This window comes from Chelon labrosus (genome assembly GCF_963514085.1).
Source record: "Chelon labrosus genome assembly, chromosome: 3".
Lineage (NCBI taxonomy): Eukaryota > Metazoa > Chordata > Actinopteri > Mugiliformes > Mugilidae > Chelon > Chelon labrosus.
This window is the reverse complement of record NC_140339.1, coordinates 23,670,516-23,692,332: the sequence shown is the minus strand read 5'-3', so window position 1 is coordinate 23,692,332 and position 21,817 is coordinate 23,670,516. Positions and strand designations below refer to the sequence as shown.

The 21,817-nt window shown below is 38.6% G+C and overlaps 2 protein-coding genes across 3 annotated transcripts; both read right to left on the bottom strand.

Annotated features, from left to right (window-relative positions):
• Positions 1-1,544: 1,544 nt before the first annotated feature.
• On the bottom strand, positions 1,545-9,795 carry LOC311510114 (mitochondrial inner membrane m-AAA protease component AFG3L1-like; the record flags this gene model as incomplete). The annotated part of the gene is made up of 17 exons (XM_084575059.1): positions 9,514-9,795; positions 8,010-8,100; positions 7,823-7,882; positions 7,609-7,727; positions 6,982-7,131; positions 6,814-6,888; positions 6,014-6,138; positions 5,644-5,902; positions 5,374-5,511; positions 5,001-5,154; positions 4,808-4,915; positions 3,829-3,954; positions 3,628-3,738; positions 2,696-2,811; positions 2,369-2,569; positions 1,995-2,189; positions 1,545-1,772 (listed from the first exon to the last, which is right to left on the bottom strand). The coding sequence occupies exons 1-17, from the start codon at positions 9,739-9,741 to the stop codon at positions 1,545-1,547; spliced, it is 2,484 nt and encodes an 827-aa protein (XP_084431185.1). The 5' UTR covers positions 9,742-9,795.
• Positions 9,796-10,669: 874 nt separating this feature from the next.
• def8 (differentially expressed in FDCP 8 homolog) lies at positions 10,670-21,310 on the bottom strand. Of its 2 annotated transcripts, none has more exons than XR_014698992.1 (12): positions 20,686-21,310; positions 19,303-19,425; positions 17,353-17,447; positions 17,096-17,245; positions 16,043-16,184; positions 15,345-15,509; positions 14,911-15,038; positions 13,866-13,979; positions 13,500-13,580; positions 12,881-13,016; positions 12,636-12,745; positions 10,670-12,382 (listed from the first exon to the last, which is right to left on the bottom strand). XR_014698992.1 is itself a non-coding variant. In XM_084542005.1 (12 exons), the coding sequence occupies exons 2-12, from the start codon at positions 19,409-19,411 to the stop codon at positions 12,289-12,291; spliced, it is 1,329 nt and encodes a 442-aa protein (XP_084398131.1). In that variant the 5' UTR covers positions 19,412-19,425; positions 20,686-21,310; the 3' UTR covers positions 10,670-12,288. The 2 variants fall into 2 exon arrangements, 1 of the variants encoding a protein (XP_084398131.1); XM_084542005.1 differs by having other exon boundaries at positions 12,876-13,016.
• Positions 21,311-21,817: the final 507 nt, after the last annotated feature.

The following is a 21,817-nucleotide window of genomic DNA, read 5'->3' as shown; positions in this document are numbered from 1 at the left end:
ATAAAAATGTTTTAATACTCATCACAACCATCTCTTATCTGTCTTTTATTTGTCTTTGTGACATATAAAAAGAAATCATAAAAATAATACATAGTCGAGCAGGCACAACATTGCAATATCAAACACATACAGTACACTAGTATCCAACCAGCTATCATGTGCTACTGTTACTGGCTACTGGCATAATAATTAAGACACTATAAACACTCAGATTACAGTGTGTTGCCTCCCTTTAAGGAATAGTTCTCAAACAGGTTAAGCGAGAATGCTGCATGACTCGTTATCTAGCTTAACTTGCTTAGCTCGTGATAAGGAAACATTCAACCGACTGACATTACACATTAAAACAAAAACAGTGTACTGAGAAGAAGACGGCCACACACGAATGTGATACAAGCTTTAAAATATGGCAACAATTGCATGTGATCCACTGACATATGTAAGATCTGTCATATGAGCATAGACCTAATTTCAAAACATAATCACTAATAAATGAGAACCAGGCCTACGGAGGTTAAATGAGACACATGAGACATGAGTCTTCATTGCATAATGGTTTAAAGAAAGATTTTAAAGTACAAAGTATATTATGACATACATCAATCAGCCACAACATTATGACCACTGACAGGAGAAGTAAATAACATTGACCATCTTGTGACAACACAATGTTCTGCTGGGAAACTTTTGGACCTAGTATTCGTGTTGATGTTACTTGGACATGTAAAACCCACTTAGACCAAACCAGGCACCCCTACCCCATAGCAATCCTACTTACATACTCAGCAGGATGCAGCCTGACACAAGCGCACACACAACAACCGTTTAGGAACAAGTCAAAAAAACTTGAAAAACATGTGGGATGATCTACAGAGGCCCCTCCCCTCAACCCACAGGATCCACAGGCCCCCGCTAACAACACTGATAGAACTGTTTTGAACGCACAAGGGAGACCTACACAATATTAAGAAGGTGGTCATAATGTTATGCCTGATCGGTGTAGATACAATATATCAGAAAAAGCTGATTCCCCACTCAGATAAAACTCATATTACATATTTAGTCACAAGTAAAAAGGAGGTTTGGATGAGACTCCAACTTGTCTTAATAAATGTATTACTTTGTAGAAATCTCAACCACATGGAAGCAGCAAACATGTTGAAACCGAGTAAGGTTGGATAAATAAAACAAGCCTCAGAATAAAATCTAACTTATCTGTCCCTTATGCTGATACCAGCAGAGTGTGCTAGCTAATACATAAATACTTATTAACAACTTAACTGCCCATGACTACTATTTATTTGTAGTGTTTGTCAAAATAATTGAACTTCAAGATTGCACTAGAGCGTGAAGGAACAGATTAGACGGCTCATCTGGCAAAATATAAGTCCCAAAGTCTGGTCAGATCAAAACAACAAAAAAAGTGCACACTGCATGAAGGTCAGTGAAATAAACCATGATCAGACTTTTGACAGGCTATAGTCTGAACTACAAGGTTCATTAAGAGAAACGAATTCAGTGGAATATTCACCTTGATGCCTCATCTACAGGTAAAGAGTTGATTTGTTGTGCTGATTCTGCAGGTGTTTTTCATCTCTTTTGTTCTTGTTCCAGTCGTTCAGCCCTTCTTTTAGCGATGTGTCCTCTTCTGATTCCCCCAGCCCTTCAATAAACTCTTCATATGAGGAATTCTCTTGAAAGGGGCGAGGTCCGAGCAGCTCCATCATGTCGGCCCTGTCGAGGAAATCTTTTTGTAAAAGACGTTTCGCCACCTGTAATGAATGGCCAGTGATAGTAAAGAATATTTTATTCAGTAAATTATATCAGTTAATCATTGGTATGCATTCTGTATTTCTGATGGGAGACTTTGAGATCACATGTACTGACAATTCAGATTTTGAAAGTGGATTTACACAAAATGCAAAAGAGATGCATCATCCACTTTGCTTTAGCTGTCTCTGACATGAATCTCTGCAAAGTGAAAGTGGTCGCACCTTATCCACCATTTCTTTCTTCTCCAGGACGAGCTGAAGCGTTCGTTGGAAGGCAGCCTCTATTAGCAAGCGGACCTCCTGGTCTACAAGCTGGGCCGTAGATTCACTGAAGGGCTTTCCTGTTAGTACGCTGCAATGCTGAGGGAGGTCGAAGCAAACCTGACCCACTTCCTCATTCATTCCAAACTGCACAACCTAAAATGTGAAGAGAAATGACTGCTCCAAGAGGGAACTCAACATTTATAGTCAGTAAAGTCTTATGTCTTATACATAAAACACAGCACATAACCAGTAGTTGTGTTTTCTGGGTAAAATTTAGTTTGGTTACGACACAATTCTTTTTTAATAAGCATGTTTTAAATTGTAGCGATTACCTGTGCATAGGCTGACTGTGTGACTTTCTTGAGGTCATCTTGTGCCCTGGTGGTTATTTGATTAAAGAACACCTTCTCAGCTACTCGACCGCCCAGCATCATGCACATTCTGTCTAACAGCTGGTTCTGCGTGAAGAGGTACTGTTCCTTAGGGAGATACTGAGCATAACCCAAGCTACTCCCCCGAGGAGCAATGGACACCTGGTGGAATACATCAGTCTAATTAAAAAAATAATTGAATGACTACAATTATTAGAAGATATACTTGTTTGATTGTAGAAAAAAGACTGCAGAAAAGTGAAAACAGGGTAGAAATGGACTGTATACCTTAAGTAGTGGGTCTGCATGTTCGAGGAACCAGCCAACGACAGCGCGCCCTGCTTCGTGATACGCTACGGTAGTCTTTTCAGGCAGCTGCAGAACTGGAGTCTTTTTCTCCAGACCTGAAAACAAGGAGGATGTCTTAATAAAGTAAACAGTGCGTGGATACAGGTAAGAGAAAAGTGACCTTGGTTTAACTAAGCAAATAGGTACTTAACCCTAACTGATGCAATGAGTAGCTTCTCACTTCTTAAACAACCATGTCTAAAGACACATCCTGTGGTCGTGGAAAAGATGTTAGTCTGTTTGAGAAGGGTCAAAGCATTGGTATGTATCAAGCAGAGAAAACATCTAAGGAGATTGTAGAAACTACTACAATTGGGTTAAGAACTGTCCAATGCATTATTAAAAACTGGAAGGATAGTGGTGAAGCATCGTCTTCCAGGAAGGAATGTGGTTGGAAAAAAATCCTGAGTGATTGTGATTGGCAAAAACGTTTTGGTGAAATCAAACGGTTGCTGCAGTTGGTCAGGTCTAGGTTCAGCAACATTATGTGCCCAAAGAATGAGGTCAGCTGACTACCTGAATATACTGAATGACCAGGTTATTCCATCAATGGATTTTTTCTTCCCTGATGGTACGGGCATATTCCAACATGACAATGCCAGGATTCATCTTCATCGGGATCAGATGAAAGAGTGGTTCAGGGAGCATGAGACATCATTTTCACACATGGATTGGCCACCACAGAGTCCAGACCTTAACCTCATTGAGAATCTTTGGGATGTGCTGGAGAAGGCTTTGTGCAGTGGTCAGACTCTCCCATCATCAATACAAGATGTTGGTGAAAAATTAATTAATCTATCTATCTATCTATCTATCTATCTATCTATCTATCTATCCATTCCGATGTGTGTACCTGTGGTTGTTAAACTCACCTCCAGTCACTCTCTGAACTGCCTGCTCAAAGTGATTAACAGTGATGCTCTGGTTGATGTAGCGTGCAGCTATCAGAGCGGCCTCATTACACACACTAGCAATATGTGCTCCTGAGACACACAAAGAGAGACTATTATGAAAGTTTTTTTTAGATCCACTGGTGACTTGATGGAGCACTTGTCCGAACTTCCTGTTCTTACCAGTAAAACGTGGAGTTAGTGCAGCTAGCTTCCTGGCCAAAGCCTCTACATCTATACTGGAGTCCAACTTCAGATGTCTCAAATGCACATTAAAGATGGACGCCCTGCCTTTTATGTCTGGTGGGCCTGCGGAAAAGACAAAGAAAGCAGTCAGGGATTTTAATATCATGTGCATTCTGGGACATTAAGCATGCAGCCATTGTGTTTAAAGCAGACAGTTTGCTGACTCTGTCTCAGACTCCGAACTTCATGAGGATCTCACATTAACAGGCCGTGCAGAAGATTATTCAACTATTACATAGGCGTACTCTACATGTTATACAGTACCTTTTTCAATAAGCTACTGTGAAACATTCTCAATAGAAATATTTTAAACTTGAAAGCTGGGGATGACAAAGGCAGGAAAGTGTGTGAAGAACACATCTAATTACCAATTAAATTAATTAGCCTGAGTGGCAGTTGTTTTTCCGTGACAGCAGACAGACTACAGGGAAGACAGGAACTAAACAACACAAAGAGGAGCAGTGTGTCCCATCTCTCCAGTTATCTAATCATTCTGTCTGTCAGAGAGAAAACTGCCCTGCACACCCACCATGTGGTGCTGGCGTCAAGTAAATTAGATCTTAGCAGGCAGAAAGACATCAAACATGTTAACCAAGATAAAAGCCTACAGTATACAACAGATGCTTACAATGACATACAAACACAACAGACAGGAAAAACTGACTTAAATTTAACAGACAATAAGTACGTTTTTATGGAAATGTGTCAAAAAGGTCAAACTAAATCTAAAGCGGGCAGAAAACCAATACAGCTTGGGCGTGCGTGTGATTGAACAGATGAATTGCATTTAGTGTGCAGTGGTAAATAACTGTGGTGGTAATACATTTATGCATCAACGTGTGTTTAATAAACCACCAAAGATAGACAAGATAGCTGGAATGCGAAGGCAGTCCTCAGATGAGAGCTTATACTTTACCTATGTATATATGTCGATCAAAGCGTCCAGGCCTCAGCAGAGCTGGATCCAGGATATCAATTCGATTGGTCCCAGCTAAAACGATGATGTTAGTGCTACTGTTGAATCCTGTCATGACAAAAACATTTAGCATAAACAGAGATTGTGAAATATTGCACCGAGAATGTGAGAAAGGCTAAAAGTGATTGCCCACCATCCATTTCCACCAGCAACTGGTTCAAGGTGTTTTCCTGCTCACTCTGGTCGACACAGTTCCCTCTGCCTCTCTTCCTGCCAACTGCGTCGATCTCGTCAATGAAAAGAATGCAAGGGGCATTTTTTCGAGCTGTGGCAAACATGTCTCTTATCTAATATAGGACAGAGCAGAGAGAAGTCGCGTGGTTAATCACATTTATAAATGTATTGCTACTGTCAGTGCTACTATGCAGTGCTTGCATTAACGTATCTTCAACATTCATCAATCAAAATAATTGTTGTGTTTACAGATGATTTGGCCAAACAGGAGCATGATCGACATGTGACCAATCATTCAGTTTGAAGAGTTGAGCTTTTAGCTCAGTACTGACCCTCGCTGGGCCCACGCCAGCAAACATTTCCTGGAACTCAGAACCGTTGACTGTGATGAAAGGGACGTTGGCTTCTCCTGCAGCAGCCTTAGCCAGCAAGGTCTTCCCAGTTCCAGGTGGCCCAGATAACACTGCACCCTGGAAACAAAGATGTTGCTTACATTAGGTATTACAGATCAGATTACTAATGTGGAGTTTCACTTAAAGTGCATTAAATCTGTTGGTGGTGTTTAATAACAACAATTCCTCCATTACAATAATATAACACACCTTCGGGATCTTGGCTCCCAGCTTGTGGTACTGATGTGGATTCTTCAGGAAGTTGATCAACTCCAAGATCTCTAGTTTGGCCTCGTCACAGCCTGCAACATCCTCGAAACGCACGCTGATCTTGTCTTTCACTATCTTGGCTTTGGATTTACTTAGTTTGAAAGGGTTTGCTCTCCCCATACCTGCTGGTCCTTGCCGAATGGCAAACAGAAAAAAGCCAACCAGAAGTAAAGTTGGTAGGACATTTAAAAAGAACGTCCTATGGGTAGGAAAGAGAACCTCAATTAGCCCAAGGATCCACACGAGCACACGAATGATTAAAACAGTATGTAATAAAAGTTGCTTTAATATTAAGGTCTGATTCTCTCACCCGTCACTTTCACTGCTATAGAGTATGGGTATTTTCTGTGTGGAGTCCTGACCTATTTCTCGCTGAGCCATCTCCAGGTTATGCTCAAATGAGTCCACACTGCCAATGTTGAACCACAAATAGCTCTGAAACATAAAGACAACTCAAATGTACAACATATAGCGTATTTTATCTTGTATTATAATTGGTTCCCCAAATGGACAGTAGCCCGCCTGGGGAGGCACACAGCTGTCATACAAACACTGCACAAGATAGAAGTCGACAAGTGAATGATAAAGATGTTATTATCATTTCCTCAAAATTCAAGTCATTCAGAAACCAAAACACTGGTTAAAGGGAAGACGTGAAGAAAAGTAAGAAAACACATCAGTTATCTTATCTAGGCACCTTGTTTTAGTCTATTGTTTTTTTTTATATTCTTTCTTGTCTTGTTTTTGTAAGGGAGCCTTACAAAGTAAGAATTTCATTGTATGATCTAAAGTGCTGTTTTTACTGTGGATATGACAATAAACATCTTGAATCTTGAATCTATCTTAATTTTGAGTTTTAGGAATTCCAGCAAACCATTTTATTTGAGCAAAAACAACACACAGGAAACATGATTTAATCAAATAAAATTGTGTTGATTTTAGTTCATAGTCTTCTCAGTATTATTCCTGGTCATAAAAATCCAATCAAAAAGTCAATGCATGAAATCAAATATATTTGTATTTATGTGCAATGATCATATTACGTTATCAGTGCCCAGCGTTGGGACTGACCAAACATTGTACATATAACAGCATTATGGTGTCACGCACCACTTCTGATGTGTTCACTCCGTGCGCAGGAAATACTTTGACATATTGTTTGTTGACAACTTCCACGTGGCCCACCTGTGTATAGAGCACAAACACTATGTGTTCACATGTTTGGAGACAAGAGAAACACAGATTGGGATGATCTAAAACAATATCTGCCACTCTCACCAAGCCTCTGCTCAAGAAGTGATGGACAAAAACCTTCCAGGAGATCTGGACCCCGATTTCTTTACAGTGAAAGTACAAGAATGCAGACGCCATGCCAGCTGCACCGAACACAAGGTTCTGGAATGTTTTTTTATACAAGAGAAAATCATCCTGTTGGATAAGGAACGGAAAGAGAGAGGAGAGTTAGTTACTAACTAGAGTTAGCTAGTTTTTGAGAGCATCCTGAAGCTGCCTGAGAGATGAACTGAGCTTTCTTTCAACAGCAGTGTGACAAGGGCGCTACGGCATATTCCTGATTGCCTGATATGATTGGATGATAGCTTATAATTTTTTTTTTTTTTTTTTTTTTTTTACACAATTGCATAACCTAAACAATTTAGATCAGAAAAAAATGAATATGTAAGATGATCAGTATTAGAGGGAGATTTAGAAGAATGAGACCTAATCCTAGTGGACCAGTATGTCAGAAGAATATTACAGTAGTAGGGATTTTTACTAATCTATCATGTCATTCTTCTTTATCTTAACTTATCTTATCTTATCTTGCAGTTTACTTTTAAAACCACATGACACAATTTAATGAGAACCTGATGAGATGACTGATAAACTTCAGGTCATGAGTCACACCTGAAAGCGCGTCCACCAGTGGGATTCCTCCTTTTTCCCTCCTCTTCGTCTTTCGTCCCTATCGTCATTTGATTCCCTCCCTTCTCTTCTGCGACGCTCTTGATCTTTGGCCTCCTCATCTAAACAGCAACAATCAACCAATCATCCACTGCAGCAGAGCTAACAATACATGACTTGCATGGTGCCGCTAGTAAATGTGACACCTTTTTCTCACCTCCAGCTGATTTATTGAGGCCTGTACTTTCTTCACTCCTTGGGGGAAACTTTTCAAAACCTAGATTCAAATCAGTAACAGACACAGAGAAGAATGTAATGATGCGTCTCACGCTCTCAGTTTAAGGTCACTGGGTGCACTCATTTAGCTTCATTATGTAATGTAACAGCGTTAGGAGATACTCCACCTTTTGGTGGCTTGTTAGAGCTCATTAGCCGAGTGAGTACGAAACTGTGTTGATATAATCCTCCCCGTCTCCTTTGGATGTATGATGTCTTCTGAAATACAAATACCTTATGATGAATATATTAGTAGAGAAGGCAGGGGCAAAAACATGAGTTTAAAGAAGAGATAACAGCATAAGGCTACACCTAATGTAAAATGGTAGAAAAAACTAATATAAGTACCTGTGGGTGTTGTGAACCACTCATGCATTCATGATTTCACGTTACTGACAGAAATCTGTCTGGCTTTTCTCAACATTATTTACATGACTGAAATCTGATTACAGCTTGGACACACCGGACTGTGTCACATTTCAGCTAACTCCATAAATTCATTACAGCCCCGTCATAGATAACCCACTTATACATGACTCTGACAACAGTTGTAAAATTCACTTGGCATTTACCTCCATGTCTGTCATCTGGCTCTAATAGATAATGATTCAGTTATTATGAAAGCCTTAACTAAATTCAACTAAAATTAAATGATATCCACCATACAACTGCTCTAATCAAATTACCTGTGAGGAAACATGCTTCTATGTCAACTACAAATAAAAAGATATGAGAATTTAAATAGTTAGCGCTGAAGTTTATGCGTCAGTAATTTTATGTAACAGTTTATTTCATATCAGCGTAAAATGATATGAACAGTCAGGCTCTGTCAACCATGCATATCTGACCAAGGGGAAAAAACAACAAATTGAGGAAGAGCTTAATTAAGGGAAAACTTGTGGGATGTCTTTGCTTTTATCTTTGTTCAGTCCAGGACAAGTGTAGCTCCACCTCTGAACGGAAAACACAAATCAAACAATATACTGTGTCTCAAAGTACATCTGAACTCAATAAAACATCAAGTGAAAGTACTCAATCTGGAAGTTCATTTCCTCTGCTTCACTGACTACCACTGAAGCAAGTATTGATAATAACTTGGCCCAGACACAGAACTAATATTACATCTTATTATTAAGGAAAGACAAAGATAAAAAAATAATCACCCATTTCAACAGGTCCACTACTTTTACCAATTTCATGCACATTTCATGTTGTTTTAAACAATAACTGCATACGCTCCACTGGGGTCTTTCCTTATCTCCCCCAACAAGAAGTGAGACACACCCCCTCCAAAAAGAACATTATGAAACCGAGGAAACCTATTTATAAACGGCATTATCTTCCATGAGAGCACAAACAGCTGAGGAAAGATACACAAACAGTGCTGCTGCACTTTGTTTGTTTGTTTAGAGGTTTCAGGGTTTGCAGCCTGCACTGATGGAGACTGTCCTTCCCACGACAGACCTCCAACACAGTTACAGGGATCATGCTCCTGCAAACCATGGATAATCAGTTTGACAAGGGGAAAAAGTTAGGATTGATCTGTTTTGAGAATATTAATTTCAAGAAGTTTAATATTATTAAAAAAAATAAATAAAAAAAAAACACATATTAACAAAAACATGTCATTACCGCCTTGAGTGTCCCACAGTTGCGAACAGTTGCTGAAATAGTTGTCAAGTCTCGGCTCCACGTCCGAACTGTCAGGACCCGGTTGCGAAAAGGCCCGACACCCACAGACAGGAGAAGCATCCCGTCGGCGGCTTTGGAGCAGCTTCTCTGTCTGATGAACTGTCCCCACTGACCACTGTCCAGCAAGCCATCAAGACGCACCGGAGAGAACCCAACAGCAATTATCATCGTCGTCTCGCGAGATTTTGAGTGCAAACGTTGCACTGATGTTATATTATGACATTATTATCTCCTTGACCCCCCCAGCAGCACTTGGCAATGCATTTATATGGTCATATTAGATTTTATAAAAAATACATGCTCAGCAAATACATTTACATAAATATGCAAAGCCTGTTACACAAATATATTTTGAATAATGTAATTGTTTTGTCATATTTCTTGCAGGGTTATTCAAATTGTCAGTTTCTCATTGAATTGAAATATATCGGATATTTTTTCACAGCATCAAAAACGGTTCAAATGCAAATAAGTACTAGCAGTGATAACATTTTGGCATATTTTGGGGAATTATTTTGTTAACAGGTGATTATTTTGGCCATCAATTTAACAGTGTCCCCTATTCCACGTATATTCCACAAGAGGGAAATGCATTTATAAGAGCATACTAAATTAACAAAATGTATGGTCAACAAGTAAAATATGTATTAAAATAAACTTCAGAATCGTTTAGACAAAGTAACATGTTGACTACTTCTTATAGCATAAACTTGTAGGTTTATGAGTTGAAATATATTGGATAGTTCAGGCCTGTTTTATTTATGTATTTGCTGATATTGCAGATGTTTCACAGGAACACAAATAATTCAGAAGGTTGCCTTTTACTAACAACTATGAGTTTGAGAACAATACCATGGGGCAGTTTTGTTAACAGGTGATTTTGTCAATTTAAGAAAAATGACAGATTGTTCTGTATTTCTCCACAGCAAGAAGGAAATGCATTTAGAAGACCATGCTGTATTTACATACAAATATGTGTAATGTAATAAAATACAAATTTTCAAACTCTGTTACTCAATTAACATTTTGACTCATCTACTTCTTGGAACATGTTCTTGCAGTTTTATTTTAGGCCTGTTTTATAGGTTTATGTTTTAATACTGCAGATGTTTCCCAACATCACAAACTGTTCAAAAAGTTTCCTGCTGTTTAACAACTATCAGCTTGGTAATAATTACATTAAACCATTTCATGTAGTAGACGTACACATACAGATGGAACCGATTATAAGCACAGTGGCTTATGAGTGAAAGTCACAGGAATATTAATATCACTGCTATGTGCTGATGCGGATCAGAGGTTTATTATAATGAGAGTTTTGTTCTGGTTAGTTGAATTACAGAACTTTATTCATGCACTATTCATGTTTTACAACAGGACATGGCTTTTACCAACAGCATCTATGTCCATTAGTTGGAAAAAAAAAAAAATGTGTACAGTACATCATGCTGAAAGATAACACAGCCAAAACTCATTATTTTAGAACAAATACTTTAAATAAACATTTACACATCGCCAAAGTTGCCACTTAACATATTTGTCACTGTTGGATAAAAATGGCCTACAGGTACATTAAGACTGAAACTACCGACATGATGATACTAAGATGTCTGGATAACATCTGTAATCTGACCATCTTAGGCACACAGTGTCCAGGAGTATCCACGGCTAGTTGCTACACTGCACTAAACAGAACAGTATGAAATGCGTTCACAGCTTTCAATAAAGAGAAAGTACATTTAACGACTCCCACAGTCATCTTTTGTTTCAGTGTCACAAGGTTCTTTACAAGAAAATGTACTGTACTGGTAATGCATGCTTTGATTACATATGTTAGTACATATTTAAAATTATGATTTCTATGATTTTTTTTGTTGAACCATTACAAGCCATATTTTTTTATGATTTACAGGGTGGTTAATTACCGACTCAAAGCAGATCAGATCAGATTCTGAAAATGAAAAGTGCATTAAGATCTGAAAACCTCTATGTTAAGACTTAATGAAATGTTAAACAGATCAATAGATTATGATTGTAAGTAAACAGAAGAAGGAAGTGGTTTAGTAATGACATAGTTTAACAGATTAAATCCACATCTTCCAGTAAACGAATTCAGCACTATGCACTTTTTAGTTTTTTATAACCTAATGAACAGATGCTTGGAAATAAAGGCTTAGTGAAGCACAAGATTCTACTATAAAAACTAAAATAACAACTAGGAGCTGAAAGGCAAATTTTTGGTTGATATCATTTTGTGGTTGTGTCACTGGAGTTATAATCCTTGTAATCCTTATGGCAACCTTAAAGTTGGCAGTATAAATTAATGCAGTTGAGGCTTGTAACAGCTGATATAAAACTGCTGCATGCTCACTCATCTACTGATTAGGTGGATTTTCTATACAGGGAATTTACTAGTTCATTTACACAAGCAGACGCACACGCAAAAGAGAAACATACACACACACAGTGTTCAGTACATCCAATTTAGGTACGAATGCAAAAAGTTTGATAAAAATATATATATTTATATTACTCTCCATGTGGGGTTTCTAAGTACCCTGCTTCTTAATGTAGTGCACACGAAAACAAAGACACATCAGCATAAACACAAAACAAGGACAAAGATGAGAAGCTAGTTTTAACACTAAGATCAGACTTTTTTTGATCATGAGGCAAAGTGCAACATCCAGTAACATCAGGCTGCCCTTTCTAGAGTTATGCTTCTTTCAGGTCAGGCTCCTCATCCTGCTTGCGGTCGGTCATTCGGGCACATCGTGGGCAAGTTGTGGAGTTGTCATAATAACAATCTCTAAAGAGACAGACGACAAACATCAATAAATTAATTATATAATAGACTGTATTAATGGTGTACATATGGATGTGTTAATTGATTGTAATGCTTTGGTTTTGAATGCCTTTCTTCTCTGAAGGTATCTCGTTAGATTAGCCAAGCAACTGGATGTCTTTAGCGTCACCAGCAGCTGCACTCAAAACATTTAGAGCTGAAGATTTAAGAAATTCAAAGTTTTAGGGACTAGCTGGACTGGTCCGTGGTGACTGACCTGTGGAAGACGGCAGAGCAGTCGTGGCAGACCGAGGTGTGACTGTCAAAAGGGAACAGGATGTCTCCCTCCTTGCAAAGTTCACACACAAATCCCTTGGCCTGACAACGCTACAGATACACACACGCAAAAACAAAAGGGCAGAGAAACCAGTACAATAATAAACAAATAATGCGTAGAAAATTGGTTGTGTGTTAAATAAACAGGTACAGCATATGACAAAGACAATTCCACAGTCACCTCACAGTCTAGTTTGATGTGTTTAGCAAATGTGGTGTGGATCTCTGTGAGGGAACAGCTGAGTCTGCCGCTGGAGATGTCAATCAGATCCTGTAGTGAGTACATGTCGTCATTCTCGACAAAGTGCTGCCGATCTTGTAGCTGGAGAACAAAGACACAGCGGACAACGTTTAAATGCAAATAATTCGGTGCATCTGAAAACACAAGACTTAACAGTTCAGTATATAAAACTAAAACATTATTTTCAGATCTTTCATGAAAATAAATTTTAGCTACAAATTGCCAAGTTCTGAAATAAATTAAGGATAAATTAAAAGAAATTGTGCCAATATACAATTTGAACCAACAATAAAACAAACTGTCACACACTAGTACACCAGTGCCCACAGTTGTAGCACATTTCTGTATTTATTACTCTACTCTGCCTTTAAAAAAATTAATCAAAATGTTGGCAGGAATGCATACAGTGCCCTAAAAGACTGTATACTAACAACCTCTCCATTCAGTGCAACACTCCCCACTTCCACCACATGGTGGTGCTGTTGCAATAGACTACTTATAGGTTGCCAATGTCCAGTAGAAGACACTTAAACTGTGTTAAATAGTTAGTGTATAGATACCAACCTGTAGTAGTAGCCGAGCTTCCATTGCTTCCTTGCAGGTGATGAAGTAAGGTTTCATTAACAGAATATCTTGACGAAGTTTCTGTGAAGAAAACCGCCAAACACAAACACACATTTCAGTCTAACTTAATGCAGAGTTCAGTTTCTGTCTCACTCCCTGTGGTAGGAGTATTTAAAACAAAGTTGCGTCATTAACATCGCATGGATCCAAAAATAATGTGCTAGGGCAGGCAGAGTAACTGTAACAATTATCAGGGTGTCAAAGACAAGTTATTTTTAAAGGGACATCCAGATTAAAACTGAGACTACTTCAGAAAGATTTCTTTAAGGTCTTAACTACTGCTTCCAAAAAAGTGAAGCTACCCACCCTGATCTCAACCAGTTCCTCCACAAAGTTGAATAGCAGCGGGTTGACTTCCTTCAGCTTCAGCACGGGTCGTGGTATCATCAGTGCTAGGTAGCGCATTGAGGAGCGACAAACCTGAAAAAAAAAAGAAAAAAGACACAGTGTCAGAACATAAACTGGCTGTAAATACCCACCAAGCTCAGTGACAGATGTGAGGCAACGGTTAAACCTGCACTGATGGACAGCTTTCATAAACCAGTGTATACAATCGGATTCACAACTGTCCTCCTGGCCTTAGATGAAATTAGGTCAGATGCAGTCTGGCTTTCATAAACAGATATTTCTATTAGACACTGTAACGTGATTTTATGTTACTGATGACAGAATCAATCTGACTCCACTTAACTGATTTTCTCAAACTTGATAAAGTTAGAGTCACAGAGACATGTCTTTAGTGGTGGCCCAGTAGTCCTCATGACTAGCGAGTTGACTTGACTGCTGTAATGTCTACCTGTACCTGCACGTTTATATTATAACACTAAATCTAAGCTTCATGTAGGTTATGGTATTCAGTATTCAACTGTGTTGTAATTTTGGAGGCTGTGGTTTGTTGTACTAATGAATTGTGTTGTACCAACACAGTTTAATTCACTATAGTGTTTAATTCAATAGAATTTAACAGCACCTCAATCTACATCTTCCAAAATGACCATACAGTTGAATTCTCACCTTTCTGACAGTTTCAGCATAAACTGAACATTATAGCAGCCATGAAACTAATATTTAATGCAGGACTGTTATACTAGCATGTATTAGTTTTCACTAGTGTACCTTATGAACTGGCAAGTCGGAGTGATTGTGGTGTTTAGACGTAACATTTAGGAATGAAAAATAAGAACTGCAGATTTGAGTCTTTTTCAACAGTGACAGAGAATAATTTAACCGTAGTGTTCAAATTGTTCAGCAGACCCATATCATGTTCTCATTTCCTGCTTGTCTCCTTGATGAGAGTCTCACAGGCAGGCTGATTCAGAAAAGATAAAGAGATATTTGCACATGCTGGTACCTTGCGTGGTTCAAACTCCCAGTTGTGGATGACTCGAGCTGGGATGATGGCTGTGTCGTTCCAGTGGCATGTGCTGCAGTAATATTGGCCTGTGTAGTCACACTGTCTGGCCTCGCTTGGTACGCCCCCTGCACAATAAACGTGACACCGTAGGGTCAAATCTAATATCATCAGACACCAACTCAACTGCTGACGTATGCTACACTAGCGGTTGCTCATGAGCAGCTGGCCAACAGACTGTTTCAATTTTCAAACTCGTAGTCCACAGACTAAATCAACCTACACCCAGTTGACATGACTTGTGGCAGTTTATCAGATTTTGTGCAGCTTTTTCCTCATACAGTATTCTGCAAAACATCTGTCTTTGAAATCAAAGCATCTCACTTTATACATTAATTTGATTTTGTTTAGATGCACAGTCAATTTTTACTCACTCAGAGAAATAGGTGAGCGGCACTCTGAACAACGGTAGTCTTGCCGGTCTAGACCTATTTCTGGGCAGATGCTTAGTTCATACTCCGATTGGTGGCTGACCTTTGACCTGACACAAGGCTTGGTGATCAGATTCATACACTTACTATGGCAACGATAGTAGCACCCTGAAACAAGAAAGGGATAATCAAATGTTATGGTAGATAATGGTAATGAATGATGAGACAAGCAATAGCATTGTTAGGACAGTCTCTCATATGAGTCTGCTCAAAGAAGCACATTTGAGTAGTATGAATGTGATGCTTTAAGAGAATACGCGATACGGTTTGATTCAGTGGGTATCATACTGTGAGGCTATGGTTTAAGGTTTGGAAGGAAAACTAAGTCTATTTGGATTGAGCTAGTGTGATACTTGATGTCTGAAAGAATTCATCATCCGTTACCAGCACAGTTTGGGTACTAATGACAAGTTAACTCACATTCATGTTAATGCCACTAATGTTTTTGACACATGTTTAGTTTTAGTGATAATGACCCTCAGCTCTGCCTAGTTTGGGAACTCAGGAACCATGAAGCAGTAACAATGTGTGAGGAATTTTTAATTAATCCCACATTAACTATGGGAATTAAATGTTCTAATCAGCTGACAGCCCTAGTACAAACAAATTAGTATCCGTGCAGCACATATAGTGCATCTCACCTGTGCAGGTATACCAGGTCTGGATAAGGCCCCAGATGATAGTGCTACACTTGTCACAGGTCTGTTTCACGCTTTTGCTCTTTTCCTTGGAGAAGCGGTGCTCTAGTAGGACTCTCAGATTCGGCTCATCTTCCTCTGGGTCCTTTTAAAGGAAGAAAAATGAAACAAAACCACCAACAACATGGCTATTACACCATTTATGTAAAACTGTAAAGGATGACTGCAACAAGTATTGTATGGATGATCTTATACAACCTCGTAACACAGCATAAAAACATAATGTTTTCATATTCCTTCTGTTGACACCGTATGATCCTTCCTGAAGCACAAACCATAACTATCCTCTAGAGTCTAGACAAAACCTGTTTGTTCAATTTGCATCAGGTGGCAACAAAACCGTCTTCTTACATAACACAGAACGCTCTGGGAACATTCCATAGAGTTGGCAGCGATAGATGTAACGTTGAACTGCTTCACATGATGCTCTTCAACAAGACAGAAGTGCACAAAGATGATGTGGATGCCGACAACCAAGCTAAGGAATTGAATGAGCACTCCTGATTTATGCAATATATGGTTAAAGGTGTCATTCAATAGTCAGAAGAGAGTCAAGAAGTTAATTTTGTGCGTCACTGCTGCTGTGAGCTTCTCTCATTTATCTAACGGTAACAGCTAAGAGGTCAAAAGTGCTAAAATTAAAGCAGCCAAAGCCTTTATTTGACATGTGTGCGGTGTACGCAGTCATCGACTTTTAAAATGAACATCCCAGCGTGACAATCTTCCAGGTATCTCTCTGACCACATAAGTGCATTACTTCTACAGGTTGGTTAAAATAATATTTAATTTCCTTCCTAATTTATCGTACTTATTAGGTTATTCTTAACCACTGAATTCTACAAATTCCAAATGCCCTTGAATGTAGCATGTAATTCAGGAAATGCCTTTCCATAAATAAAAATATACTCCACTGATACACAGTATTTCTATGTGCAGATATTTTATATTGACTGCCCAACATCTTATCCGCTTCTCCATTCACTCCTCCGTCCCAACCTTAAGTTCCTGAAGTTTGAGACGCAGGTGGATAAGTTTGACCACTGTGTCCTTTTGTCTCTCTGAATGTTCAGGCAGCTCCAGGATCAGCTTCTTACACTCCTCTATGGCCAGTTTCAGCTGTTCAATGTCTGACGCCACAAAGGAACCCTGTTATAACATGTGTAGACAGACAAGGAAGGAGAAGGAGAAGCTCTCTGCGTCAGCACATTCAGTATTACAATAGTATGATTTGCTGTCAACAAAGCATTACTCACCACAGGCCTGGAGAAGTGGTCCTCAGCTAGGCCGAGGTCCATGGTTCGATCTGAACTGTGGGTTCTAGTCCCAGAGAACAGCTCAGGTTTAGTTTCTAAAAAGAGGGAGACATGGCATGAAGCACTGGTCTTCTTGTAAGCACACACACTATGTTCTGTCAGGTGCACTCAGTCGTGCATGCTAATTTCATACACATGACTACAGTCACCCAAGCCAATCCCTATCCTGAACAAGGACAAAAGCACTGAACGGACAACTAAAGAATTCACCGGTGATTGTCAGCTCTGGTAATATGTAACCAAGCCAGCTGACACACGCCAACTGTGCCATTAAAACTGCTGCTCAAAATTCTGACTGAACTTTGAAGTGGGGAAGTGCAGGAATTAAAAGCTAAAACACATAGCACATGTAGGTCAAACGCCATTTAGTACAAAGACCGATGACAGCAGCAACAGTCCACATGCAGTAGAAAAAAAATGTTTGCACTGTCAATCCATTGATTTAGATGCATGCCAAATGAATAGCTATGAAACTGAGTGCAAACAGACAGTCACAATGATTGTCAGTTCAAAGTTCATTCAGGCATGTGAGCAGCAGTTTTAATGAGCGTGTAGCCTAATGAAATAACCTGATAATAAAGACTAACTTAATACAGTGTCCTTAAAAGGCTTGTTGTGTTGAGTGGTCTTGATAAATATGTATAACTAGTTCCTACATTGTACAGCTTAAACGTGGTCTATATCTACATAGCGTATATTCATTCATTTATTGAATGTTAAGCTATATATTAGTAAGTTTCCCCAAATTTTGATAAATCTCCATTTTTTTTTTCCACATTCCTTACACAAATATTTAAGTAGCTATTTTTATGCTTTAATTATATGAACAGTTTGAAAAAAAGGACCAAAATTTGAAACAGCTAAGATCTATCTTTTCAAACGATACATCATTTAACAAACCTGCCCTTACTGAAAACAGACGATAAATGCTGTTGTTACCTGTGTGCACCTCAAAGCAAAACATGTTTAGTGAGTTCAGCTTCTCAGAGCAGCAAGAAAACAGAGCAAAGCTAACGGTGTGCCGGTCTTGTCTGTCAAAACGGTTGAAATGTAACAAAAAGGCGTGTGACTCCCAAATCCTAAAATACAAGAAGTGTTACTAACATACTGCCGACACATGCAAGTTTTTTTATTTCCTGTGGTTCAGTTACATCATTTCCAACTTCCTTTTCCATGAGCTTATAGACACAACAGTACCACGTGTCCATTGTTTATGTATGATCTACACTACATGAAAACTGTTCGACCCGACTACATGATTTGCCAAGTATCAAGGGAATCAATGTCTTATACAGCAAATAAGGCATGATGATGATATAATTATCTATAGCATTACATGGGAAACCAGTTTATATTTGCAAATAACACATTGACATTTAGACAAAACAGAAACTATGATATCAGAAAACACCACCCACTGCAGCATATATAAACTATATTGCATTTATACCAATATCTCTAAATATTTTGTCTTTATCCTCATGTTCCTGAAGTGAAAAACTCCAGGAGAGTTGAGTATTTTAGCCTCCTCACAACAAACTAGAGACTGGGAGCATTTGCACATTTTTACAGTAAATAATATCCCAAACTAACTGGCATGTTTTTACAATCTAATAAACTAGCCATATTCTCAACAACAGAGTTGAGGCACCTCCTAGCAAACGTCAAAATGTGCACATTATCAAGATAAGAGATGAAAAGCATGATAGACGATGAGTCACCAAAAGTGTCAGAGAATGAGTTCCCATAAATGATGTAGATGTTCATTAGTAATAACTTGTAGGGTGAAACAGACTGATCAAAAAGCAACATGGAACTGAACTACACGTAATCAACCTTAAAGTGAGGTTATAATCTACGTTTGATGGTTGTGTCACGTTTTCAACTCACCGTGTTGCGGTGGCGTTTTGCCTCCTTGGGGACCATCTTCTTCCTCTCCACGGTCGAAGGGGTTGAGGCGGGTTTGGCGAAATTGTGCAAGTCTCTCATCATACTCCATTTTATTGGCTACATCTAAGGAAGACAAGACAGACATCACACTGAGTGGATGGTTGAATTCTCTTCTCTTGTGTTTATGAAGTGATGCAGGCAGGAAGACTGCCTTTTAGAAGAAGCTAGTTGGCTAATGCGTCTGCTTGGTTATTGCCTATTGTGCATTTCCATTCTCACCACAACTCAATTGTTGCTGCTCTTTAGTGAATATAATTCCCAGTCAGAGAACCCAGGGCATGGGCAGATTCAAGAGTAAAAATAATTGACAAAATAAATGCTGAACATGTAGCAGTTTCTTATTTTAAGAACCTAATACAAATGTGTACATGTGCCTTTTAACTCTATATGTAAAATCTATATGTCCTACATAAGTCTATTAGAGATGTATGTTTACATTTGCCAGTTGGAGACACTTGTGTGAGAATGATTTTTAAAAACATAATCAAAATATCATGTGGCCAAAAAAAGAGTTTAGATACCCTACTGTAACTTATGAGACAGAAAATGAGAAAGCCTGGATCTTTCACTTATTAAAGTGCATATCCGTCTAATTTTTCTCTGGACCTTCACTGTAAAATTGTATATTCTTAAAACCAGTCACCAAAGACTGGTGACATGGGCTGAATGAACAATATGTGCAAGCTGTAATCTGTGATCCCTTTTTGGTTCACATGCACATTGTTTTTTTTGATGGTGGTCTGCAACAGATCCTAAAACAGCTAAACGATAACAGAGAATACTGAATTCACCTTTTTATTAATTCACAACATTGTGTGGCATATGAAATAATACATCATGTTAGTATTTTTGTGTGTGTGTGTTAATTAAAACGGCTTAAAAACAAATCCCCATTCATCCCAATAAAATCAGTGTGTGCTCTACTAAAATTGACCGCACTGACATTTGTAAATAATTGTCAGATGATACAGTAGACTATTGATCAAGTTTAAACTTTTCATGGTTGATATCAGGACACTGGGTCAAACAGGAAACATCGTCAACACTAACCAGCCCGAGAAATCCTCACCTCATTATAACCAATCAGGGTTGCTGTTGACAGCCCCTCTACTAAGCGGTACATCTCAACTGCTATGTAAAGTAGGGCATAAAATAAATTACACCTACAGCTACCCACATAAGATGGCAAACCAACATCAACAACACAGAATGTCAACACATAGCTAACGCTAGCTAGCTAAGTAGCTTTAAAACGAGCCAATCGTCCACTGCTTTTATGCTAATGTTAGCTAATTATACCCGTCGGTCCACTTGGAGGCTTACCCCGTTGTTGTCCGTATTTATCAACAGGGAACTAGCAGGAATGAAACATAGCTTGTGCTCGACGATAATGGTTGAAATGAACAGTTCCCCCAGTGTTGTTTTGTCCCGGTCATCAGCAGCATCAGAGGGGAAAAAAAAATGTCAAGTCACTTTTTGTTAAAATACACGTTTCCGCCAGGCTTTTCAAAACAAAATCATATTAAAACATAAAATAGCTGTATGCGATTAATATAAGTAATCAATATAGATCGCATTATGAAAACTGTACTTCTATTTGGATATTATGGATCTGTTGTATAACGAATTGTGTTAACTTACAGTTACATGAAAATAGTGTTTTATGCTTTTACTTTGAAAACAAACGTACGTTACCCTCCGTCTATTTCCCTTTAAGCGGAGACCCAGGTACCTTCCATATCATCTCCTCAGAGATAACGAAACATCGTTTAAAACAAAAACCGTTTAACAATGGTGGATACAAGTTTCTTCTCCTTTGTACTGCAGCTAATTTATAGATCATCTAATAATAGGCCTAATTACAAACTGATAAACTGTTAAAACAGGAAACTTCACACAACTTCTCTTGCAAAACATAAGATAAACTTGGTAGTGAAAATAATCAAATTATGATTTAAGTGGCTTTCTGTCCGTCTGAAAATTTCCAGACAAAGAGGTGTCTGTGGCATCTGAAGCATTCCTTGTGTAGGAAATTATCAAATGGCTGCTGCTGTAAATCTGAGCACCACACAGAAAATCTTTAGCATAATAGTAAAATGTCCGTATTACATTTCAGTGCAAATATGAGCATATATAATAGAGGGGAAAATGGATTTAATCAATTCCAGTCTGATTTCCAGTCCATTTGCATTGGTTTGGCTAACAACTAAATGCATCACGCGTGTTCTATGGGAATACCATAAAATATGTCTGTGAAGGTTCTCGGTCATCCAGGTCATGGTATATCCAAAAAAGTTTTCCAGGCAACTGGACTTGTTTTTATTAAAACTCTACAAGTCCAGTTGCCTTTTTTAAAACCTGGAATACCATAAAAGTACAAGGTCATTGCAATGCCCTGTTGAGCAAAAATATAAAAAGGATTGTGAACTGCAAGACTTTTTTTTTATATTATGTC